Genomic DNA, 9,952 nt, shown 5'->3' with positions numbered 1-9,952 from the left:
TCAATTTGACCCAAACAGTAGCTTTATTTATCAAATAAAGTATTTATTTTATATATTGATGACACTAAAACCCCAAGCAGAAAAAGTTTCAAAGTAAAGGATATACCTTTAATTAAGTATTTTTAAAATTTTAAAATGGGTCAATTTGACCCAAACAGTACCTTTGTTAACAAATAAAGTATTCATTTTATATATTTATAACACCAAATAACCCAAGCAAAAGGAGTTTCAAAGTAAAAATATTTTTTTTAAACATTTTTTAATAAGGGTCAATTTGACCCAAACCATAAATTTATAATAAAGCATGTATTTCATTGTATATGTTAATAATACTAAAGAGAAGCTTCAAAGTGAAACTTTTTTTTAATGTATTGTTTTTATTTTTAAATGGGTCCATTTTGACCGTAAACATAACAGGATGGTTAAAACCTAAAATTATTCAGAATTAAAGTCTTTTTAAACAGAGAAGAACTTTTCCCTCCAAAACGTGTTGTCTGGCTGACCTTCTGCTCGCGGAAGCGCCCGTCGATGATGCTGCCGCAGAGGTCGTCCATCCTCTTCCTCTCGATTATGTAATCCAGCACGAGCTCGCGGCCTGCTGGCGCTCGCAGCTGACCTGGAAGACGAAGAGCGACGGCGTCACATCGCCGCTCCACACCGACGGCCTCCGTGGTCACTTACCTGGAACGGGAGCCATCTTTTCCCGCGCCACCCACAGGAAGTCTCCCACGTTCAGCTTCCTGACGTCGAAGTGGACGCCGTTCCTCTGCAGCTCCTTCACCAGCTCCTGCTTCCGGTGCTGGCTCCCGCTGTGGACAAACGCGGCGCGTCTCAGGTCTGCAGGTCAGACGGAGGGTCGTGGCCGTGTGTGAGGCTCACCCCGTGGTCTCGATGAAGTCCACGCACAGGAGGATCTCGTACGATCCAGGAGCGAGAACGTCTGCGGTTCTGCTTGTAGTTCTAGAATCTTGAGGCTCTGCTGATGAGGAACCGACGTCTTCGCTCTGAGTGACGCTCTCGTCTTCGTCGCTCTCTGTGAGATCCACCACTCCGGCGCGGTGGTCCTCCTCCTCGCTCCTCCCGTCTTCTCCACCACCCCCTGGCCCCGCCTCCTCCTCCACGGCGGCCAGCCGTCGGGCCAGCGCCAGCCCTTCGTCTGTGAGCGAGTACCTGCAGCAGCAAACACAGCTCAGACCTGCAGGAGATCTGGAGGACCAGGAACGGCGGCGGACCCACCGTGCCGGACTGTGAGTCTTCAGGAGCAGGTTCTTCTGGATCAGGGTGCCGACCGAGGACCAGGCAGTGTATTTGCTGCCCGGGTCGGGCTGCGGGGACAAAGAGTCGGCTCAGAGAAGACGAAGGGTGGCGGACAGCAGGAGGAGACTCTGACAGCTCTCACCACCGTGAAGGACTTGTCACAGAGAGGCTGAGCCTCCGCCTGCAGCTCCATCTTCATCATGAAGGATCTGCCGCCCGGGATCTGTGCACAACAACCCCATCAGAAACCAGATCGGCACCAGGAGGAGGCGGTCCGCACCAACGCACCTGCGACTGTCGGTACAGGGCCAGCAGGACGGCGTGGCCTCCAGACCTCCTCTGGGGAACGTACTCCCTCTTCCTCCTCGCTCCTCCTCCTCCTCTCTGCCTGCCTCCATCTTCGTCGCTGTTCTTCTGTAGATCACAAAGAACCGACGATGAATGTTCACTTAAAAGGTTCAGATGTTTCTAGGGAGGCTCCGCCCACAAACCAAATAGATGGAGGTGTTTCCCAGAGGAGAACCCTTTGATTTCAAGCTAAAAGAAGTTAGGAAGCCAAGAACGAGCCTTTCAAAATAAAACACTTGTTGTAAATTGGGAGGTTTCTTTTGAAACTCACTGCATTTGCAGATGCCTTTATTCCCGATAAATGTTGTTACTCAGTTTGTCTTTTATTGATCTTTTTGAATTATATTCTATTTTTTTTAATCATTAGATCTTAAAACTCAGACTTTCTACTTTAGTTTTACTGTAAAATCTTTTGAATTTTGATGTTTTCAACTTTCTGGTCTGAAGAATTTTATAAATTAAGTTGACATAAATGTTGTTGCTATTTCAGTTTTTCTTTTATGATCATTTTAAATCAGATTCTAATTTTATATATCCAATAGATCAAAGACATTTAAGCTTAAAAAATATAATAACATGTTTTATTTTAATGCTTTGTTCATTAATCATCAACGTTGTTTTAGTTCTGTGGCTTCAAACATTTTTTAACTTTTCTTTATTTAGCTTTTATCACAAGACGTCAGCTTTTGAACTTCAGCTCTTTAAATGTATTTGTTTCTGTTGAAGTTTTTTTCACTTTCAACATATTTTATAGGAAAATTGTTTAAAATGTATCTTTTAAATGTCCTTCAGCTTATTTAAGTGAGAAACATTACCGATGTTTTCCTGCTTCTATTAAAGCAGCTCAAGTCTGCCCCCTGTTGGCTCAAAGTGGCGCTGCAGCTTCAACTTGCCTTCAAAAACACAAGATTTCTAGACCTGCAGGTGACGTATGATGATGCTCTTAAGATTTAATGAAAAAGATCACAATGGTACAGAGCCAATGAGATGATCGCAGGTGTAGGATGTCTCTCCAATTCAAACTGACTCTGCATTAAGGTATTAAATCTGATTTGACCCAAATCAAATGATCCCTGAACATTTTTTGTTCTTATTGCAATAAAAATGGTTTTTACTACTTCTAAACTATCAAACAATGGACAAACTCTGCAAAAAAATTAAGTTTTTATTATTTTTTTTAACAAATATGTTTACTTTTTTTAACCAACACAACAAAAGTCTTTAAAAAAACAAAAACGTTAAAAAAAAGAAACTAAAATCACCTTTTTGGAAGGAGCCAGCCTGCTGTTGCTCTCTGCTGTACCAGGAGGGGGCGCTGCCGTGGAGCTGCAGTGAATGGGAGCTTTGGTACCTGAGGATGAGGTGAAGAGGAAGCAGTGAGTCCAGCTGGGATTCCCCCCCACACCTCCACCAGGTTGAGAACTGCGGTTCTGAGCGGTTCTGAGCGGTCTCGGACCTTCCTCTCTGTAGTAACGCTGCAGCTTCTCCTCCAGGACTCTGCAGATGCCGTCTCCAAAGTTCTGAAGAATCTTCGCCTCTCTGGCGTTTTGCAACGGGAGGGGGTATTTGTTCAAGGAGTTAATAGCCTGAATAAATTAAGAAAAAAAAAACTTTATTTAAACCTATTTTTTCATCTTTAAATACATAGTAAATACATAGAAAATCATAGTTTTGACTGATGGCGGAAAGTCTAAAAGTTTCTACTTCAAACTATATTTATACTTTCAGGTTAAGTTCCTGATTTGTGAAGTTTTTAATCAAAAAAGGAAAAAAAAAAACACTAGAAACAACCAGTAAAAATAAGAAGGTCAGCAAAAAGTAAGATCATTTTGAATTTTTTTTATTTTTGTTTAGCCAAAAAGTCATTATAAATTAAAATAAAGTGCTAAAATTCATAAAAGTAACTTACACTCTTGTGAAATATAAAAGACATAAATAGCAAAACATTTTTTCTCTCATAACTTCATGGAAACTCAAAGTGAAGGTCGGATTATTACCAAAATTGTTCTTTATCCACATCTCATCTTATAAAATGTTTGCTCTCGTTAAACTAAATAAAAAAACACCCGTCAAAAATAACATTCGTTTAATCTGAAATATAAAATAAATAATTACTGCAACGTTTTTCTCTCAAGAAATTCTGTTTTGGCTCAGAGGTCAAATTACTTCGAAAATTATTCTTTATCCTTATCTTATTCTCTAAAATGTTTGTTTACGTAAACAAAAAAGGGTTATCAAAGAGTTCATACAAATAATAATAAAGCCCTAAAATTATTTTTAATGTATTTATTTTATTTTTAATTATTTTCTAATCTAATCCGTTAAAGTAGTTTCCAAAAAAAACATTTTTTTTATTTGTCAAAAAGTCCTTAAAATGATAATGAGGGACTAAAATTTATTTAAAAAAAAACGTACTTTTATTTTGAAATATAAAAGAAATATATCGCGCGACATTTTTCTCTTAAGAAATTTGTGCTTCGGCTAACAGAGGTCAGATGGTTTCCGAGATTGTTCTTTAGTCTTATCATATCCTATAAAATGTAAATAGGTTAAAAAAAAGTGATTAAAAATAAATTAATAAAGCACTATCAAATATTTGTTTAAAAAAAACACGTTTTATTTTAAAATATAAAATAAATAAATTACACGGCTTTCTCTTAGGAATTTCTGCTTCAACTCAAAGAAAAGGTCATTTCATTGTTATATATACTTATTTCATACTGTAAAATTTTGCTTACGTTGTTTTAAAAAACTTGTTTTTTGCCAAAATGTTGTAAAAATTGAATAAAGCACTAAAATTCATCAACAAAAAAAAAACAACTTACCTTTTTTATTGAAAAGAAATAATTCACGCAAACATTTTCTCTTAAGAACTTTGACTTTCGACTCAAAAATAAATGACTTTGACCCGTTTTAGTGGTTTTTGCATGTTCCTCGCTCGCGGCGGAGCTGCTACTGCGCCTGCGCGGTGGTCCTTACCTTCTGGTAGGTGTACTGGATCTTCAGGCCTTTCTCTTTGGCCTCATCGCGGAGCTCCGTGAGCCACTGGAGGAAGAGTGGGTTCGGACAGGGCGGAAGGGCGCGCTTTCGACCGAACCGGACCGGTCCCGAAGAGGGCATCCCCGAGAATCTGATCGGAAGGTTCAAAAACAAGCACACATAAAAAAGTACACTCCTCACAAAAACAGTTAGCTTTAAGCTAACTACTGATTTTACTAACGAAATAAAGAACCATTAAACGAGTACATCAAAATTGTAAATGTAGAGTCAAAATATTTATATTTTCTTAAGCAAAAATATTATCAAAATAGCAACAATTCGTCTACTTTTTACGTTTAGTTTGTAGTTCTAAAGTTAGCGCCTTGAATTCAAAGCAAAGCGGCACTTCCTTGTTGACACTGGTGACGTGACCGGAATTGGTTAACTTCCGGAGTGATTGCCGCCTAGAGGTGGGATGTCGAAAAAATGGAGAAATGCGGTCAAATCATTTAAAGACTTTCAAAAACTACGTGATGTAAAAAATAAGATTATTATAATTAACATGTTTAGGGATTGTTTTGCTATAATCAAGATTTTAATGAAAAAATATATAACAAATGTGAACAGCAAGTGTTTTTATGTCTGACCTACAATACAACACCTGTTTTAAAGACTTCCAGGGGAAAATATTCTATTAATTTTTTAAAATATATATAAACTACAACACTAAAATATGCAAAAACGTACTCACAACTTGGAAAAAGTGTCCTCACAACCTCATGGTGGCGCAACAGGGGCAATCAGTGATTATTAAAGTGATTCATAAAATACAAAAACCTTTAAGTTGATTTAGCTGAGCACAGGTATTCTCCACATGCGATTGTTAAGAGTAGACTCACAACTTTTTTGATTAAAAATATAAGAAAAAGCTTCTCTTCATTTTAACTTTTCCAGACCGTTATCCGCTTTTCAGGCGAATCCCCCTCTGTGTCCCGCGGCTGTAGGAAGCCCGCTGGAATCCTTCAACAAGACCCAACAGAGATCAGGAATCTAACCTCACCCTGCCAGACGCTGCCTCTGCTTTCCCAAAAACACACATGGACACACACCGACACACACAAAACGACACACTCAACTCAGTCACAGCGAGGAAAACCAGGCATCAAAACAAAACTGGGATGTCTGAGGAAACTGTCATGAAGAAAGTTATTTTCAAACAAGAAAAAAAGAAAACGCCATGATTATTAAAAACAAAAATAAATGATGGGAGTTTCTCAGTCTGATGAGTCATCTGTGGTGACAAATTCACATTAAAACAATTCAGGTTCAACGAAACTGTGACTGAAAACCAAATTTACCTTATGTCATCATGTTCAGTCTGATTTAGTTCTGTTGGATCCAGTTCTGTCCCCTGAACCCAACTATTTCAAGTGATTTAGTTTGTTCTTTTTAACCTCCCTGTTATGTTCTAAGTCAAAATTGACCCCGTTTTGAAATTTAAAAATCTTAAAAATATGCAGACAAGTAATCTTCCCTTTTAAACGTCATCCATCCATCTATCATCTCACGCACATCCGGTACCGGGTCGCGGGGGCTGCAGTCTGAGCAAAGATGTCCAAACTTCCTCCAGCTCCTCTGGGGGACCCCAAGGCGTTCCCAGGCCAGCCGAGAGACAGAGTCTCTCCAGCGTGTCCTGGGTCTAACCTGGGACCTTTGCACCTCTCCAGGGAGGCGTCCAGGAGGCATCCAGATGCCCAAGCCACCTTGCTCTTCTTGATGCGGAGGAGAATACACGGACAGAGCTTCTCACCATATCTCTAAGGGAGCGCTCAGCCACCCTCCAGAGAAAACTCATTTCAGCCGCTTGTAGGGGTCTAGTTCTTTCGGTCACGACCCAGAGCTCATGATCGTAGATGAGTACTGGAACGAAGATCGACCGGTAAGTAAATTGAGAGCTTTGCTTTCTTGATCAGCTCTCTCTTTTCCACAACGGACCAGTACAGCGGTGGACGTCAGTGTAATCCACCTGTTGACCTATACCTCCAATATTCTCTCACTTGTAAACGAGACCCCAAGATACCTAAACTCCTCCACGGGAGGCAGGAGGACTCCACCCACCGAGAGAGGGCAAACTACCTTTCTCCGGTCGAGAACCATGGCCTCAGATTTAGCGGTGCTGACCTTCATCCCAGCCACTTCACACTCGATTGCAAACCGATCCAATGGAGGCTTGATGAAGCCAACAGGACAACATCATCTACAAAGAGCAAAGATGAAATCCTGTGGCCCCCAGACCAGATCCTCTCTGGGCCCTCGCTGCGCCTAGAAATTCTGTCCATTAAAAACTCTGAACAGAACCCTGCCAGAGTCTAATTTGCACCGGGAACAGGTCCAAATTACTGCGAACCAAGCTCCTGCTCCAGTCATACAGAAACCAGACAGCCCTCAGTAAGGCTCCCTGGACCCCGAACTCCCATGTCATCGACACATAAATATAAAAACATTTGTATTTATATAACAAAGGTCAAAATGACACTAGAACATCAATGCCGTTCCTCAGAAACAAACAAAGCAGGACGGAGAAATGAATCCAAGTCAATTTTCAATGTCCTCCATTAGTTTCCGGATGGTCTCCTGGTAATTCAGACGTAAATCCGAGTTTGGGTTTAGTTGGATGTAGTCATTTGAGTTTAGTTTATTCTGCTTAGCTTCAACAGTTTTGATTTATTCAGTGAAATAAAAACATTCCATCTGCTCTCATAATTCATTCATCAGAGAAAGTCTGTTCTCTTTAATTTGAGGAGAGGAAGAAGATGCTTCAGGCGGAGGGTTGGACAAAGACTACACCCAGCTCTGCATGGGAAGACAGGTGAAGGAGGATGCGAAGATGCATTTCAGGTTGTTCCATCCACCCTGAAGAGCTCGTCTCTCAGGTCTTCTGCCACTTACATAACATTCCTCTGTCTGACTTCGTAATGCTTACAATGAATGATATAATGCCACGCAGAAGAGCGGTTGACCTCTGATTGGAAGGTCACAGGCTTGGTTCCCGCCTTACCTGTCCATGACTCTGGGTATTACGGCACGGCAGCTCTACCGTTTAATAAACAGTCACTGAAGGTTCAATCAACATTATAACCAAACATTTGGTAGATTTTGATTCTGAATTCAGATCAAATGTCTCGGTTTTGTACCTGTTGTCGTATTTCTCCATAGTTCAGACTAGAACCAGACAACTTGTGGCTGAGTTAATCCTATTCTGTCACAGTTTAAGCCTGAATGTTGAAACAGTGTTTGCTGCACGGCGGTTACCCTCTGACTCAATCCCTTTAATGAGTTTGGGATTCCACCGGGTGTCTTCCAGATTCCTGCTGTGTGAGTCTGACTTCTAACGTCCCACGAATCCTGTTGGGGAAATCCTTAAAGTTCTGTGGCCAAGGCAAAAGGACTGGAGATCAGGCCTTGGACCTGTTGATGTACAGGTGCTTTTAGGTCACAGTAAGCCTTTTCTTGGATGACCGGATATCCACCGGTGTGTTCAGATCTAATTTGGTCAATCAAATTGCTGGAAGCGGGGATGGGGATTTTGAAGACTCGGATTGATCCACTGATGCGATGAAGGAAGTTCATTTTAGAACACGTAACCGTAGTCACCCTTTCCCAGTAACGCTTCCCTTTAAGTCGTACTAAACTACTGCAAAGACCGGTTCGCTCGTAGGATTTCCAGTTAAACGTGACTGAAACTCTGCCTCTTTAGGCTGTGACTCATTTCCTTTACCCGTAGACCCGTTTCATCCCGGTAACCACGGGACCAAAAAATAAAAAGCAGACATCATCATCTGCAAAGAAAGAAACATGGTTCTAGAGAGTAGAGTTTGATTTAATTCAGGCTTCTGTTGCTCAAAATGTAAATGAGCAACAAATCCCACTCTGAATGGATCTGTTAAAAAAAAAAAAACAACGACCATCTTTGGTAGAATTAGGGTTTATGTTTTGTCTTCTGTTTCTAAAGCTTTCACTATTTTCAGTAAAGTTCCGGTATTTTAAAAAGTATCAGTCTGAACATAAAAGTTGATTTGAAGATATTGACATTTGAAGTTCCATTGAGATATTTTACTTCCTGGTTGCATAATTTTTCCAGACTATGGGAATATTCCAAGATCCACCATGAAGTATTAGAGATACTAAAAAAAGAAAAATATTTGAATGAAGGCATAAAATTATGGGGAAAAATATTTGAGTTGTGTGAATAAGGTTGTATATTTATGGAGAAAAAAATTAATAAATTTAGGGGGGAAAACTGGTAAAATGACGATAATTAAAGTTTTAAAAAATAAGAGAAAAAGCTAGTCAAATTATGAGAACAAATTTGTAAAGTCAACTGGAAGAAGTTGTAGAGTTGTGAGTAAAAAAAGTTGCAAAAATATGAGAATAAGGTTGTAAAATGATGAAAAGAAATACTGTAGTTTGGAGAATAGTTGTAAAATTATTCGAATAAACTTGTTAAATTTTTTCAAATAAATTTGTAAAATTGAGAGAAAAAAAATAATATTTTGATAAATATGTCATAAAACTATAGGAATAAAGTAAATAAATACATAAAAATAAAATTGTTATATTGAGAGAAAAAAAGTCAAGATTTTCTGAGGATAAAGTTGTAAAATTGTGAAGAAAAAGTCCAAATTCTACACAAATAAATAATTAATAACCGTAAATTCGTTATTTAAAAATATATTTTACAGGGAAAAAGTCACGATTTATTATTAAAAATAAATTTCCAGAAAAGGAAGTTGGACCAAAAAGTAATCCAGATTAATTGAGATTCTTGAGCAGTGTGATGTCCTTTTGATTCCTCTAAATTTTATTGTGCAAAAATTAAACATTTTAAAGAATTTAAAATTTCACATTTTATTTTCAAATTTCTTGTAAAAATATTACATGTTGAGGTTTTATTTTATGACTTTATTCTCATAATTTTACACCCCCTTTCCTCATGTATTTGTTTATGTTTCTTCTTTTAACTTGGCCCCAATACTCCGTCGTAAAGATCTTTTCATATTTTTCTTACCTTTGAATTAAACTAGAAGATGTGGCCAGAAAGTCATTAAACCTTAAAGAAGGATGCTGTGGCTGAACTGGATCCTGGTATAGATTCCCAAAGTACTGCCACAGGTTTATTCATTGTGTGTGGTCATGGGGTGTATGGGTCACCAAACAGAGAAGGGTGGGTTGTTTGTAATTTGCTTTTTTATAAATAAAGTTTGATTTGATTCTTGGAACCGGAAGTTGAATGTCCATTTGGTACGTCCAAATTCTGTTGGTGACGGGAATTATTACCGTCCGTCAGGAATATACAACGACCACTCGG

At 39.1% G+C, this 9,952-nt stretch overlaps 1 protein-coding gene across 1 annotated transcript in view; it reads right to left on the bottom strand.

Annotated features, from left to right (window-relative positions):
- Positions 1-5,074, bottom strand: part of mus81 (MUS81 structure-specific endonuclease subunit) — a gene marked incomplete in the record, with an annotated part of 15,507 nt that extends 10,433 nt beyond the window's left edge. The window contains 10 exon segments of the mRNA XM_036216827.1: positions 504-616; positions 682-809; positions 880-1,170; positions 1,237-1,325; positions 1,400-1,480; positions 1,546-1,671; positions 2,868-2,956; positions 3,062-3,191; positions 4,585-4,735; positions 4,939-5,074. Of these exon segments, the coding sequence (XP_036072720.1) occupies positions 504-616; positions 682-809; positions 880-1,170; positions 1,237-1,325; positions 1,400-1,480; positions 1,546-1,671; positions 2,868-2,956; positions 3,062-3,191; positions 4,585-4,725 (1,188 nt within the window).
- Positions 5,075-9,952: the final 4,878 nt, after the last annotated feature.

Source organism: Oryzias melastigma, linkage group LG18, assembly GCF_002922805.2.
Source record: "Oryzias melastigma strain HK-1 linkage group LG18, ASM292280v2, whole genome shotgun sequence".
Taxonomy (NCBI): Eukaryota; Metazoa; Chordata; class Actinopteri; order Beloniformes; family Adrianichthyidae; genus Oryzias; species Oryzias melastigma.
Note: the sequence above shows the minus strand (reverse complement) of the source record. Positions and strands in the feature narration are given on the sequence as shown.